Consider the following 15,236-nt stretch of genomic DNA (forward strand, 5'->3'; position numbering starts at 1 on the left):
TTCGCGTCCCAGCACCCAGGTTGGATGGTTCACAGCCTATAGTTCCAGCTCCAGGGCATCTGATGTCTTTGGCTTTTGAGGGCACCAGCACTCACCTGTACAAGTACACACACACCACAAACGCACACATGTGTGTATAAATATAAAATTATTTGTTTTTGACAGGGTCTCACTATGTAACTGCCTGGAACTATGTAGATCAAGTTGGCTCAAAACTCACAGAAACCTGCCTGTCTTTGCCTCTCCTGGGATTAAAAGCCTGCAATACCTGGTAAAACAAATTTTAAATCTCATCTTTTATGGATCCTTCCCTCCTGGATTTCTGCTTAATTTACGTAAGCCAACATTATGCTGTTCCTTGCCAGTTCCCTAAATAAGTAAATAATGTGTACACACACACACACACACATACGTGTTGGGCCTGGTGGCACATGCTTTTAATCCCAGCACCCAAGAGGCAGATGAAGGCAGATGAGTCTGGTCTACATAGTGAGTTTCAAATCAGCCAGGGCTACATACTAAGACCCTTTCTAAAACAACAACAAAAACAATAGCTCTTTTGCTCACTCTCCATATATGTATGTGTGCACTTAAAAATACTAAGATATATATATATGTTTTGCCTGCATGTATGTCTGTGTATCATGTACATACCTGATGTCCAAGCTCAGGAGTCAGATTCCCGGAAATTCGAGTTATAGATGATTGTGAGCGTCCAGGGTACTAAACCCAGGCCCTCTGCAAGAGCAGCAGTGCTCTTAGGCAGAGCCTTCTCTCCAGCCCCAGTCGTTGCTTCTTTCATATCTAAATTTGTACTATTGTTGAGTACGGTTGCTGTGCACCACAGTGCGTGTGCAGAGGTCAGAGGAAATCTTTAAAGACGGTTTTCTCCCTCTGCTGTGTGATCTGGCAGTGACACTCAGGTCACTGCTTTAAGCTGTTGAACCATTGCGATGGCCTTTTTAGCTAGACCCTGAGTTGTCCCCGGCCCCTAAGATGCGGCTGACACAACAGTGGTCCTTACCTGTCGAAGAGAGGAATGCAGGCTTGCTCTCCGCTTTGCTCCCCATGCACGGTTCACATGCTCCCAGCACCCATGCAGGGCTCCTAACATCCAGAAACTGCTCCCAGCTGAGGCAGACAAGCCATGAGCCTTTAGCATTCACGAAAACAAATGATGCCTCCATGTCTTGAAATGGTCCCCAAAGGTAGTGGCACTAGCAGGTGTGAGGTGTGGCTTTGCTGGAGGAAGAGTGTCTCTGTGGGGGTGGGTATTGAGGTCTCCTATGCTCAAGCCACACTTCCCGTTGCCTGTATATCAAGATGTGAAACTCTGGGTTCCTCCAGCACCATGTCTGCCTGCATGCTGCCATGTCCCGCCAGGATGGCAATGGACTAAACCTCAAGCTGTAAGTCACCTGTTAAATGTTTCCTAAGATTTGCCTGTCATGGTGTCTCTTCACAGCAGCAGAAACCCTAACTAAGGTGTGAGCATTTGGATTCCGGATGTTTGGGCTGGGGCATGACTAGCCATTCCCCCTTTGTTTTTTGAGGCAGGTTCTAGCTACCTACCAGTCTGACTGGCCTTGGATTTATATTGGCTCTTCTGCCTCTGTCTCCTAAGTGTTGGGATTACAGTGTGCACTCCCACACCTGGCTCTACCTCTGAGCTGCTCCTTCTGAGGACAATGGCACGCTGTGGCCTCCCCTACCCGAGCTAATGGTGTATGATTCTTTGTGTGGCTGCGGGAGTCCATTCTCTCTGTGAAGTGGGTTCCAGCAATCACATTCGAGTCCTCAGGCTTGCACCTCCACCTGCTGAGCCACTGCACAAACCCTGTCATGTCTTTCTTCACAGCTCAGAAATGGAGATGTCTCTGACTTCAGGACAGAGAGAGAGGGGGCACCTAATGAAAGCAAGAGTGCATTTCTCCACTAGTGAGGCTATGCAGCAATCCCTCCCCCTGCTCAACAGTCTCGCCACATAGCCTTGGCTGGCCTGGAACTCACCATGTAGACCAGGCTGGCCTGGAACTCAGAGATCCACCTGTACAACTCTGGATCATCTCTAGGTTTTTTTTTTTTTTTATTTTGGCTTTTTGAGACAAGGTTTCTTTGTGCAGCTCTGGCTGTCCTGGAACTCACTCTGAAGATCAAGACGGTCTCGAACTCACAGAGATCTGCCTGTTTCTGCCTCCCAAGTGCTGGGATTAAAGGTGTGCGCCACCACTGCCAGGTGTTTTTGTTTGTTTTGTTTTGAGACGCTGTCTTGTGTTAGCCCAGGCTGGCCTTGAACCCACAGCAATCCTCTTGGCTCAGCTTTCTAAGTGCTGAGTGTACAGGCATGCATCATGCCCAGCTTTGAGTTATTTGTGGTTTCATTTAGGAGATGTTGAGTACTCTGTGCGTTTGATACAAATGCAATGTTTTGCTTTTCAAATTACTATCTGTGGCTGCTGAACTATAGATCCGTAATACAGAACCATGAACATCAGTTAGAAACAGATGGATGTTGCACCTTTAAGGGTTTGGCTCTGCTACAACCCATAGTGCCTTGATACACATAAAGAACAGTAAGCTCCAAGGTGCCTTGGCATCTATGAACCAGCGCACAGGCTTCCGCATCCCAGTGTTCCTTGAAGAAAACCAGCACCACTGGCTCATGCGTTCTTTATTCATTTGACAAATACAGGAAGAAAATCTGCAATCATTGTCAAAATTATATCTTTCCAAGAGTTTGAAAGTATTTATTTAAAAAGTTATATTCACAGTCTGTTATGTACAAATTATTACCCATAGTAGGGGAAGCCAGGCAGTGACCATGTGAGAGTAAAGAACACTCTGGAAAAGCTCACCCTGGCACTTGCCTTCCACAAGTATGCATTTGAATAGAAGTGCATTCAGGGAAGCCCTTCCTGCTGTGCAGGCAAGGGTTAGCACTACCTGGCAGGGTCAGAGGGGCCCTGCATCCCGAGAGGCACATTGCTACCCCACACTCCTGGAAATGGCTTTGACATTCAAGAAAGGGTTCATTTCAGCACCAAGATGGGCTTTGCAATATGCAAATTATGGTTTCTTATCAGATGTGTAGACTGATGAGGTGCAGAGGACCCTGAGATGTGGCAGCCTGCGGGTATCTAGCGGGCACTATCCACGAGGGCTGGGAAGAACAAAAACCGGTGCCTTTTTCCTTTTTTAAAACTGCCTGTGCTTGGATAATCTAAAGACACGAGAAGACGCCAGGATTGCTTCTGAACTCTAACTTAGCAAGATATGACACCTATTTCCATCCTGAGGGTGGAAGCAGATATCCAGCTCCTGAGCTATCCTCAAACTGAGCATCAAGGATCCAAGGGGGCTCGCTCAAAGAACGACATCACCTTATTGATAGCATCCCTTTTGTAAGCCTCAGTGGTCAAAAGTAGTTAAGAGACGTCAAGACGTGTGTGGGATCTGGGGATGTAACTCCTATAGAGTGCCTGCCTATCACGCACACGGCCCAGTTTAATCCCCCGCACAGAGTAAACTGGGCACAGTGGTGCGTGTGGGTAACCCAGCTCTTCAGAGCAAGAAGCAGAAGGGCTGAAGTTTAGGAACACCCTCAGCTACGCAATGACTCTGAGGATAGCCGGGGTTTGTCTTTCAGAAGGGACAGGGGAAGTGGAGGGACGAAGGCAGGGAGGGAAGAGGACAAACAAGGCTCTGGCTCATCTCTGCAGCCTTCGACTCCTGTACCACGCCAAGCACACAGGATACTGAACAACGCCTGCATCTCAGCTTTTCTTCCAGGGTGAGGTCACAAGTGGTCAGCAATGCAAAGCCTCGCTCTGGGGTTGGAGACGGAGACTTACTTCCCTTACAGGTCTGACCATGGAAGACCTTGTTTGGCAGTTTAACAAACAGGATCAAGAGCACACACAGGGCCAGCAAGATGGCTCAGTGGGTAAAAAGCATAGGCCTCCCAACCTGAGGATCCGAGTTCAAGTCCTGGAACCCGCGTGATGGGAGCAGAGAAGCAACTGCCGTTGTTTATCCTTTGACTTCATGAGCACCTGCTCCATGCCTACACACACAGTAAATAAATGTAATGTATCTATTATATACATACATGACTCAGCATGACAGCTCATGTCTGTGTGATCCCAGTACTTGTAAGGTGAAAGCAGAAGGATCATAAATTTGAGTCCAACCTGTGCTCACACAGACCCCATCACGCACACACACATTGGCTTAAAACCACAGACAGGACAAGCAGCAAACACTTGGGCGCCTATCGCAAAAGGACACTAAACTCTCCAGTGTTTAAAAACGAAACTACTCCTCTGTGGTGAAGTTCACAGATTGCTTTTGGCTTTGTCCTTTGCCCCATTTTTTTCTCTTTTTTTCCTCTTGGAGAAATGTAGTCATTGAGAATAAAAGCTGTGGTCCCAGAACCCCTCTAGCACAGCAGATTCAAAAACAGGAAAGAGTCCTTCTTTTCCGGCCAACTGCAGCTGGCATTCTGCCCCAAAATGCTGTATCCTGTAGGCATCAGACCTGAGCCCCAAAGCTACTGCTTTTCTCCCCACCAGTTTTCCACTAAGTAGGTTGGATTCAGTGACTTTATCCCAGGTGCGGCTTGCAGCCACTCCTCTCCTAGGCTTAAATACCCACACACAAACACAGCCTGGACGGACCCTCTTGTCCATGAAAGACAACGAAACACTAGAGCCACAAAAGCACCTTGAATCAAAAGGCTGTAACTTCCATTCTGCTGTCCGGGCAAAGGGGGCAGTGAGATGGCCCGAGTCTGAGCCTCAGCACCCATGTGAATGTAGAGAGAGCTGAGATAGCACAGGGCTGATCTCTGACCTCCATGTATGGGCTGGGGCATGTGCGCACATTAATAAAACAGTACCTTCTACCCAAGTCCCTCTCTTCTCTTGTGTGGCTCCTAGTTTTCTTCTCATTGGCTAAGATGAGCCTGAACCCAGGGCCCCGAGGGTGCTGAGTGCCCTGTGCTCTACCAAAAAGCTACACCCTCAGCTCTTATGTGTGCACGTTTGTGGGGTTCTGTCCTCCGGAGCCATCACCTTGCTTTTTGACACAGGGCCTTTCACTGGCCTGGACCTCGATGAGGCTAGGCTCGCTGGCCTTACCAGTGAGGGATTAGGCCTGACTCCTAAAGTTGAATTCTTACTAGAATTACCCCAGGCTGAGTAAGCCCATTAGTGGAGCACTTGCTAGCATGCCCCAAACGCCAGGTATGATCAATTGTGCCCCCTCCCACACGCACGTGTACACACACACACACACACACACACTCACACACTACTGTGACCCAAAAGAATAAAGAGAAGCCCAAACTGGCTCACAGGCTAGTCTGGGAGAGAGCTAGCAAGCACTTCTTGACCCGTTTCCAAGTTTTTCACATTGCCCAGCCGATCTCCTGGCTGAGGCCGCTGCCACACACCCATGGGGATCCTGCTCAGTCTGTGCATGCTGCCAAACTGACCCACAGCACCTGAGCTCACCTGTGACCTCCGTAGCACAGCCTTGGCCTTCACACCTGCCTGTGTAGTGAGCACACTGCCCCACGGCTGTGGGAGGCCCCTGCCCTTGGCGACTCCAGGTTTTCCACAGCTAATCAAGAACCAGCTTTTTGCCAAACTCTTGCCTTGTTAGACACAATTGGTTCATGAACTGAGAAACTACCGGCATTGGACATTAATTCAAATTCTGTAGTTTTATTTTCTTTTCCAATGCTGGGGACTGAACCGGGTCTTGCTAGACAAATATTCTACCACTGAGTTCTACCCCAGTCCTAGTTTGAACTCTGACCCTGGCAGAGGGTTGCCGTGACAGAAGAAACACTAGGCCGGAGCGCTTCACCAGCCAGCCTGCGCTTTGATCCTGTCTGCCTCCGAGGGGTCAGATGACGGCCAGGCTGCAGCACTGGCTGCATCACGTGAGGTCAGGACCCGGGGTTATCAGGGTCATTTGCTGCCTCCCAGAGCTGCCCTGTCAAACAGAACTGCTGTGGGGACAAGGGAGGGACAGAGACAGAAGCATCAGGGGTGAAGTAAGCTCGCAAGTATGTCTAACAATGAGGAGGCTGTGGAAAATCCAGAACTTACTTGAGGAAGACAGGGTACTATCGAGCAATAATTCCATAACTTCCAGAAATTATAAACTTTGGAACCTGAGATTATGACTCAGAATAAAGCAACCCCAAATTCGTCCAGACTGGCCTTGGGGAGAAGCGGCAACCACAGGTGATAATGAGTCAGTGCTTGAGAACCAAAACGGTCAACACCACAGATGTGACAGGAAAGGGAGTTTGGGGGGGGGGGCGGCCCTTATTTAAACTTACAAGTGGGCAGCCAAAGAGCCTACAAGTGAGGCCCAGGCCCAGTGTTCCCTCCTCACAGAACCTCTGGACAGTGCAGGATTCAGCTAATACAGGTTTTATTTCCAACATGGTGGAGAAGATGGAAGTTCTGCTTGGTTCACACCACTTCAGCCTCTTGAGGGTTCCCAGTGCTGGCAAAAAAATCTCCGTGCTCAAGGGTCATACACAGGCAGAACACAACTTCTTGGTCCAGCACATTTGCTTGTCCTTGTCCCTCAAATCTGGTAGTATTTGCACTGAGGGATATCTGCCCACTGCAATGATGAATGCTGGAAGCCGTTTTCTGTAGACACCTCCTTCCAGAGTCCAACAATGTAGGTGGCCAGGGAACTTGGAAGGAAGCTGCACAAGTCCAGCTAGAGTCTTGACTTCGTTAATGAGGACAAGGGAGAGTCACGTATGTCCTCCTCAGGTATTTAATAATCAAAGAAGAAACATCCATGGATTCTAACTGTAGATATGCTAGATATAAAATTGATGGAATGCAAGCTGGTCCATAAAGGGCTGCACGAGATAATCCGTGGCAAAGTAGAAAACCAGCCCAAAGGTGATGGAGATGGGGAGAGCTGGCAGCGCCTTCTTGAAGATGGCGAGCAGTAGTAAGGTAAGGCACAGGCCCTGTGGGGATGGACGGATGCACACTCAGGACTGACAGCATGCCACACACAACTGTTCAGTACCACACGCAGTGAATACTCTCTCCAGTCCTAACTTCTACAACAAAACTCTCATGAAATCTGGAGACAGCAAAGAAAAACATAGCTTCTGGAACAGAACCTTATGGTACACACCAGCTACGCCGGAGGCCGAGGCTGGATTACCTGAGCCCAGCCTGGGCACCACAGTGAAAGCTGGTTCAAGAGAAAGGGAGGAAAGAGGACATGGGAGGGGATGAGAGGGGAGAAAATCTGTACTGGTGATGCCCAGGGCCTTGTGCATGCTGAGAGTGACCCTCCCTGAAAATACAGTTGCTGCTTTTTTGTTTACTTATATACACAGCCCAGATTGGACTCAAATTCTTAATTTTCAAGCCTCAGCCTCCTAAATTCCAGGACCTAAGTGTGCACAATGCCTGAATTAAATAGATTTTTTTTAAAAAAAAAGACCATCACATACAACCTAGGCTGGCCTCAAATCAAGCTCCAGGACAGGCTCCAAAGCTACAGAAAAATCTTGTCTCGAAAAAAACAAAATCAAGAAGATAAACTCTTATTATATGGCCTAGAATTTAACCAGGCAGAGAGCTACCTGACTTTGCTTCCAGAATACCAGGGTTAAAGGTGTACACCAACACACCTAGCTTTCTAAATTCTGAAAGCCACAGGCACTATAAACAAGATGGGATCCTGTACTGGGCCAGCCTCTCTCGCTCCACACCTGCTGTCCCAAAGCAGTCCTGGCGGATGAGCGTCAGTGTAAGAGCACTGAGCACTGGCTTAGCGCACGGACTGGGAGTCCCAGCTGACTCCCACCTACTCTGCCAGGCTTCAACAAAGCGTCTAAGAGGTATAATTTCCTGGAGAATTTTTAAGAACTACTCAAAACAAGGTAGTTATTCTATCTCTGGATGGGACAAAGATGAGCACAGGACGGATACCAAAAGCAAGTGCACGATGCTGCAGCTCACGAGACTCAGCAATACACTTCTCCGCAGACAAGACACAGCTAGGCTGGAAACAGCAGGCGGTTTTAATGTGTGTCCAGAGTGAAGAACTACTCAGGTAGGGTCTAATTATCCATTTTTAAAAGCTTCTCAAGGGATTGGAATTCTCAGCCTATCTGGAATCCAAAGAAAATTGTTAGGGCCAGGGCGATGGCTCAGCAGGTAAAAGCACTGCCACGTAAGCCGGACAAGCCGAGGTGGACCCCAGAGCACACGTGAAGAGCAGGATGTAGTGGGCACTCCCTGTGGTCCCAGCACTCCTACGGGGGATGGGAAGTGGAGACAGGAGGGCAGACGGGGGGAGGGGGGGCAAAAACTGCAGTGGCCCTGCCCCAGGGGAAGGAAAGATCCAGCTCCCCAAAAGCTGTTCTGTTAAACATTTTCCACAGTACATGTGCATGAACACACTTAAAAGAAATTTATCCTAAAGTTACAGGGAACTCAGCGTCTGACCTATCTTTGCCAGGGCATACTTACGATTAGTATGGCCACAAAGCAGGCTATGGTTGTGTTCCAGTCTCCGCTGGCCGTGGCTGAGGCTTTACCAACCAGAACACTGTAGAAAATGAAATCTCCCAATCCAAGCTTTACTCCCCCTAAAAAAAGAAAGGTTAAAGATGTAAGAAAGTTTGTCATTCTTTCCTATGCTTTTTTCCCCAGATGGTGTTGTTATATAGCCCCGGTTGGCCTTGAACTTGTGAACCTATTGCCTCTGCCGCTCGAGCCCTAGGACTACAAGTGCGTGCCACCACACCTAACTGCTATGATTTCATAATTCAAATTTATGACCCCAAGCCAGGCGTGGTGACATGCATCTACACTCTGAGCCACTTAGGAGGCTGAATAGGAGGACAGCTTAAGACCAGGAGTTTGAGGTCTGCCTCACACGGTGAGACTTCATCTCAAAAACCAAAGCCAAACGAATCAATCAAAACACATAGTACCTCAGTATCAGTAAACAATATTCACAGTTCAGGCTTCAGAAAGATTTTTTTATCTTCCTTTTTTTTACATCAGGAATTTTAGGAGTCCCAACCGATCTGCTGTCCCATCTTAACAACCACAGAAACTGAATTAATAACTCCTGACTTTTACATAAAGCCTAGCTCACAGCCAGAACTTGCACCGTGGAATCCCGACAGGACCTCGTATGCACCTGACAGGTTTAGAGGCCAAAGGCTGACACCTGGTGTCTTCTTCAGTTGTTCTGCATCGTAGTTTGGAGACAGGGTCTGCCGCTGGCCCTGAGACTGCAGATCCTCCCGTCTCTCCCTCCCCAATGCTGGGATCACTAAAGCTGTGCTGATCTTTTTTTTTTTTCTTTTTTCTTAAAATGTGGTGTTGGAGATCGAACTCAGGTCCTCATGCTTGCGTGGCAAATATAGAATAAGCTCTTTCCCCTGAACAATTCAATGCACTCAAGAGACGGATAATACAGTCACTCAAAGTAACCCAAGGCTGCAGACAGAGGTGGCACACGTACTTTCCTCCGGGTCTTCACTAGTCAGGACACTGCTGGAAAGTTCCTGGACAGCAGCTCTTGACTCAGGAGTGGAGCGGTGAGGCCCCAGGTGACTGTCCCTTTGGGCTTCCCATTCCTCACTGAAGCCACCATCATCGGTCCCAGGACTAGTGTCCTGTGTCTCCCTTTCTGCTCCTTTAAGAGAGAAGGCAGCAATTAGAGTTCTAATACTTAGAGCCATTTCTTTCATACTCTAGAGTGCAGAATCCTGGTTCAGGAAAGCGCAGCCAATTAAAACTCTACAGATGAGGAACTGTGACTTGGCACTGTCTATGAGTGTTGGCATTTCCCCTTTCTTTCCTCTTTTTAAGGAAGGAAGGAATGGTTTCCATCTTCCCTGCATGTAGTCTGGATATAAGGCCCAGCACTGCAACTGTCATGACCACAAGGAGAGGTCAAAGGTCGTGGAGCAGGAAATGGTAAAGAACCTGCACTCCTGTGAACTGTAGCACAAACTCTAGTTGGTCTTAAGAATAAAAGCCGTGAGTCAGATATAGGGGTTAATGTTTAAGATCAGAGAAGCAGAGAGGCAGCCACTAGAGAGCTCTTTTACCTCTACCGATGCTCAGACCAAAGGGGTGATCCTGTCCTCCAACTGTCTCCTCAGACTGCAGGGGAGTACTGAGCTCCTGTTTCCTCCCACCTGAAATTCCTCTCTCTGTCCAGCCATATCACTCCTGTCTCCACCTCCCTAGTGCTGGGATTAAAGGCACGTGATCCCAAATGCTGGGATGATCTTTGTGTGATCTCTGTTTCATTTTAGACAGACTCAATCTTGTATAACCCAGGGTGGCCTTGAACTCACAGGATCCCTCTGCCTCTGTCTCCCAAATCCTGGGATTAAAGGTGTGTGCCACCACTCCCTGGCTTCTAGTAACTAACTTCTGCACTCTGATTTTCAGGCAAGCTTCATTTATTAAAATATGAACAAAATATCACCACAGTGAACACCACCAGGGAAGGTACTGTCCAGGATTCTACCCTCAGAACTTAAGACAGCACTGGGCATACACCCAGTATTAAGGCAGCATTTGCTGAAAGAATAAAATCTCAATATACCAAAAATACAGTCATACTCATAATATACAGTATGCTGGATGGGTCCATGTCAACCTGCCACAGCCAGAGTCATCAGAGAGGAGGGAAACTCAACTGAAGAAATGCCTCCATAAGATCGGGCTGTGGGCAAGCCTGTTGGGCATCTTCTTAATTAGTGATTGATTCAGGAGGGCCTGGCCCATTGTGTGGTGCCGTCTCTGGGCAGGTGGTCCTGGGTTCTGAAATGAAGCAGGCTCAGCCAGCCGTGCAGCTCCCCTCCACGGCCTCTGCATCAGCTCCTGGCTCCAGGTTCCTGCCCTGACTTCCTTCAGTGATAAACAGTGCTGTGGAAATGGAAGCTGGATAAACCCTTTCCTCCCAAGTTTCTTTGGTCATGGGGTTTCTTCACAGTAATAGAAACCCTAAAACATACAGTCTTTTTTTCTTTAGCTCAGTATGGCACCCAGACTTGGGGCTGGAGAGATGGGTTTGGCTCTCGGCACTCACATGGTGGCTCACAACCGTCCGTAAGTCCATGGGGTCTGGCGCCCTCTGCTGACCTCTGCAGGTCCCAACCATGCATGTGTACATACATACATGCAGGCAAAATAGTCAAACACATAAAATTAAATATATCTACATATGTATTTTAAAATTAGGCTTCTAACAACCATTTCCAATACTTCCTCTCCTGCCTTTGATTTATTACTACTCAAACGTCACCTTGTGCTGCTGTGTCCCAGAGAAAATGAGGTCCAACAGCTTCGAGCCTCAGCTGAGCTCCCAGCACCGTCTCCTCTCACAGCCACCAAAATGCACTCTTTTGCGTCTGTAACCAAACAGCAATGCTACCAAGGCCCACTGTTTTTCTTTTAACTATTTTTCCTTTTTTCCTCAACTTCCAAAGGATAGCCTTTCCTTTGTCTTTTTAAGAAATTTTCTTTCTGCTTTACTTTTACACCACACTATTCAATTCTTTTAAAAAATATTTATTTATTTTTATTTTATTTGCATTGGTGTTTTACCTGCCTGTATGTCTGTGTGAGGGTGTCAGATTTTGGAGTTACAGACAGTTGTGAGTTGCCATTTGGGTGCTGGGAATTGAACCTGTGTCCTCTGGAAGAGCAGTCAGTGCTCTTAACTGCTGAGCCATCTCTCCAGTCCCTGTTCTTCAATTCTTTCTGACACAGCTTCTAATTGATTTTCCTTACTGTCTTCTGTAGAATCCAGTCCTTGGTCATCACCATTATCCATCCACTGAGGTACTTAACCGTCTTAATGTGAGCATCACCACACCTCTCAACAGACATTCCGTTACCCTGGGCATGCTGGAGAAGTGTCCCTGACCCCATCCCCCTTTTGCTGACAGGCTCACACTATAGTCAAAGGCTGAACTGACAATCCTCTTGTCTCTACCTCCAGGCTGAGATTACAGATGTTCTGACTTGATTAAGGTTCTCATTTTTATCTATTTGGAGGGTGGGCGAGAAAGAGAGAGCTTTGTTTTTAAAATATACACATTAATGGCAGCATCTCAGTCCAGTGTGGACTGGTGGCTTGGCAAGTATCTCAGCTCCTTAAATAGTTCTATGTAGGGGCTGGAGAGATGGCTCAGAGGTTAAGAGCACTGGCTGCTCTTCTAGAGGTCCTGAGCTCAACTCCCTGCAACCATATGGTGGCTCACAATTGTCTGTAATGAGACCTGGTGCCTTCCATGCCAACATTACATTGTATGCTTAATAAATAAATAAATAAATAAATAAAAATAGTTCCATGTGCATTTACCGGGGTGGCCAGTTTTCCTAGGAGATTCTGTGACGTCTGTCATTGTCACACATCCTCTACGCCCAGGGCTTCTCAAATGGCACGCCAGTGCTCTGTCCTGAGCTCCAGCAAGGAGAGTATGACCAAAGGGAAGGTTTAAATCACTGCTTCATAACCACAACTATTTATCTACAAATGACAATGAGCCTGTAAAACCAGGACAGTTAGCAATGAGTGTCACCTACTTTGTGTGTTATACTTGGGGTTTTTGGGTACCCTTCTTTGGGCTTCTGGGTCTCCTTCGGCCATGTTCACCAGCCACACCATTGTTGCTGTCGAGAAAGACAAAGTTTCTGGTGAGTTCTTACAGCCCAGGACACTGCGCTAGCAAGCAAAAGGCTGTTGCTTCTGCAGCCACTGGTCTGTGATGTCACTCAAATGTTAAACACAGAAGGAACTGAGGGTTAAAACACGGTACAGACTGCAGGTGAAGGAACAAATATAACCTAGTCTACAGAGCGAGATCCAGAATAGGCTCCAAGGCTACACAGAAACCCTGTCTTGAAAAAACAAACAAACACAGAAACAAAACAAAAAAACAAAAACAGAAAAGGAGAAAGGGAGGAAGGAAGGAAGGAAGGAAGGAAGGAAGGAAGGAAGGAAGGAAGGAAGGAAGGAAGGACGGACAGACTGAGAACTGGTTAGAGCCATGAATGCACTGGCTGCTCTTGCAGAGGACCCATGTTTGATTCCCAGTACCCACACAATGGCTCAGAGCCATCCGTAAATCCAGTTCCAGGAATCCAATGCTCTCTTCTGTCTTCTGACCTCAGAGGGCACCTTAAAACTGAATGCACTAACACAGTATCACTCCGGCATACTTACAGGAATAGATAAGAGCTGGAAAGAGAGTTTCATTTCTTTCCTGAGCTGTTTCAACCAGCATACGAAGTGGACCTTTGGGGCATAAAACAGCCACCAAATCTAGAAAGAGAAAAATAAAAAAGACACCCAATAAAACATATTGAACTGTGTAAATGAGCACATGCTGGGGAGGACTTAACTGAGGGGCAGGCTTAATGCATTTGACAAAGGAGTGCGGGGAGAACATGGAAATGCTTGAAGTTACGTAAGAAAAAGAGCAACCTAAGCAAAATGAAACAGAAGAGCTGTGCAAATTACACTTGGGCCTTCCTGCCGTGTGCCCAGTCTCCAGTGTATGATTAGTGGGGTCTAGACACGACTCTTGGCTGGAAGGAGCAAGAGAGAACTGTTCTAGAGTAGTTCTCAATCTGTGACAGCAGAGTGGAAGGGAGTCATTTTCAAATAATTCCACCTACAAATTACAGACCGATGTTTGGAGGAGAGCATCCTTTCTTTAAAGACAGTGCGGAATGGGGGTGTGCTGTGGGGGCGCACTTGTCCAGCACGTGAGCCTGAACTTGGTCCCCAGCATCTCAGAACAAGCACACTTAACTAAGGAACTTGCAACAAGAGGGCAACACATTTAAATAAAATAATAGCTTCTTTGTATGACAAAGTTTAATATTTTTTCAGTTTCCAGTCAAATAAAGTACTTCACAAATATTTAGGTCTCAGAACATATGTGGAGCTAAAAACTGACTCAGAGAGGAGGCAATATGCCTAAACTGTGTCTGATGTGACACCATTTTCTTCCATAGACTATAATTTTTCTTGTATTTTCTGTTCTAGAAATTCAGAAAATAACCTCAAACATTTAAAAATACCAAACAGGCACACTAAAATTGCAAAGGAAGGCCTGACAGGTGACGTTAGGCCACTGAGAGGCCTGCAGTGGCCATGTGTCTGCAGAGCAAGAACACAGCACAGCGCTCTCCTCTCGGCACCTCCACTCCAATCAGTCCAGGTGAGGAAAGTGGATCTTCAGCTGGGTTAAAGGGGCCACATCCTGCAACTATTCTGGTTTTATGACATGTTTCCCTTATAGAATTTTGAAATGAATAGATTCAGTTATTTTTAGGGCAACTGAAATGAATGTAAATTAATTTACTTAAAAGTTTTCAGAACACTTCTGACAAAACATCTTGATGCTTTGTAAGAAATGGAGTTGAGAGTCACTATCTAACACTGGGCACAAAGACCCAAAGCTCTGAGAAGGTCTCACCTGTGCTATGAGCAGGGGGCTGAGGGTCGTGGAGAGAATAAGACAGGCTTAGAATTCAGATTTTAGGTCAAGTCACATGAGATTAGGCAAATATTTTACCACTGTAACTAGACAGATGGTAGATTTACAAAGCATCACTAAGATGAGTTTCCATGAGAGTGGGCACAGAGTAAAGGAATTCTCTAACCCCGACTAGCTGCTCTATTCCCAAAGGCTTTTCTCCATCAGTTCAAGAGGGAACGGCAGATTCCGGCTACAGGTCACCACATACTTCCATGCTTTTTAGAATGGTGAGCACTGAGAAGTCTCTGAGAAGGGATCTCTTTTTGGCTTTCATGTGGGGCAAGAGCTGCAGAATAAAGCTAGTCCCCCTGTTACTCATGACTAGAGTATTATTGTGACTTTTTCAGGACCCATGTCACAGCAGTTGTTAAAGAATTAGAATCTTTAATTGTCCAAAAGCATGTTTACAATTTTTTAAATTTAAATTATGTGTATGTATGTGGTGCCGTGAACTGAGTTCTGGTCCTCTACAGGAGTGGTATGCACCCTTAACTCCTGACCTATTTCCCCAGTCCCAAGGTTTGCTTTTATTATTGAATTGATAGAGGTTTTTGTTTGTTTTAGTTTATTTTTCATGACAGGGCTTCTCTGTGTAACAGTCCTGGCTGTGCTGGAACTCCCTCTGTAGACCAGGCTGGTCTCAAATTCA

The 15,236-nt window shown here is 46.9% G+C and overlaps 1 protein-coding gene across 4 annotated transcripts in view; it reads right to left on the minus strand.

Moving 5' to 3' along the window:
• Window positions 1-2,654: 2,654 nt before the first annotated feature.
• The window catches only part of Psen1 (presenilin 1), a 55,363-nt gene continuing 42,781 nt past the window's right edge, over window positions 2,655-15,236 (minus strand). For 3 of the 4 annotated variants that reach the window (XM_075948818.1, XM_075948819.1, XM_075948820.1), the window contains exons 8-12: window positions 13,264-13,362; window positions 12,624-12,710; window positions 9,538-9,711; window positions 8,532-8,650; window positions 6,431-7,009 (exon numbers count right to left, since the gene is read on the minus strand). In XM_075948818.1, coding sequence (XP_075804933.1) covers window positions 6,854-7,009; window positions 8,532-8,650; window positions 9,538-9,711; window positions 12,624-12,710; window positions 13,264-13,362 — 635 coding nt within the window. In that variant the 3' untranslated portion in view covers window positions 6,431-6,853. Of the gene's footprint in view, window positions 7,010-8,531; window positions 8,651-9,537; window positions 9,712-12,623; window positions 12,711-13,263; window positions 13,363-15,236 lie in introns of all 4 variants that reach the window. The other variant, XM_075948817.1, reaches the window with a different exon arrangement.

The sequence above is a fragment of the Microtus pennsylvanicus genome, chromosome 14 (genome assembly GCF_037038515.1).
Source record: "Microtus pennsylvanicus isolate mMicPen1 chromosome 14, mMicPen1.hap1, whole genome shotgun sequence".
NCBI classification, from domain to species: domain Eukaryota; kingdom Metazoa; phylum Chordata; class Mammalia; order Rodentia; family Cricetidae; genus Microtus; species Microtus pennsylvanicus.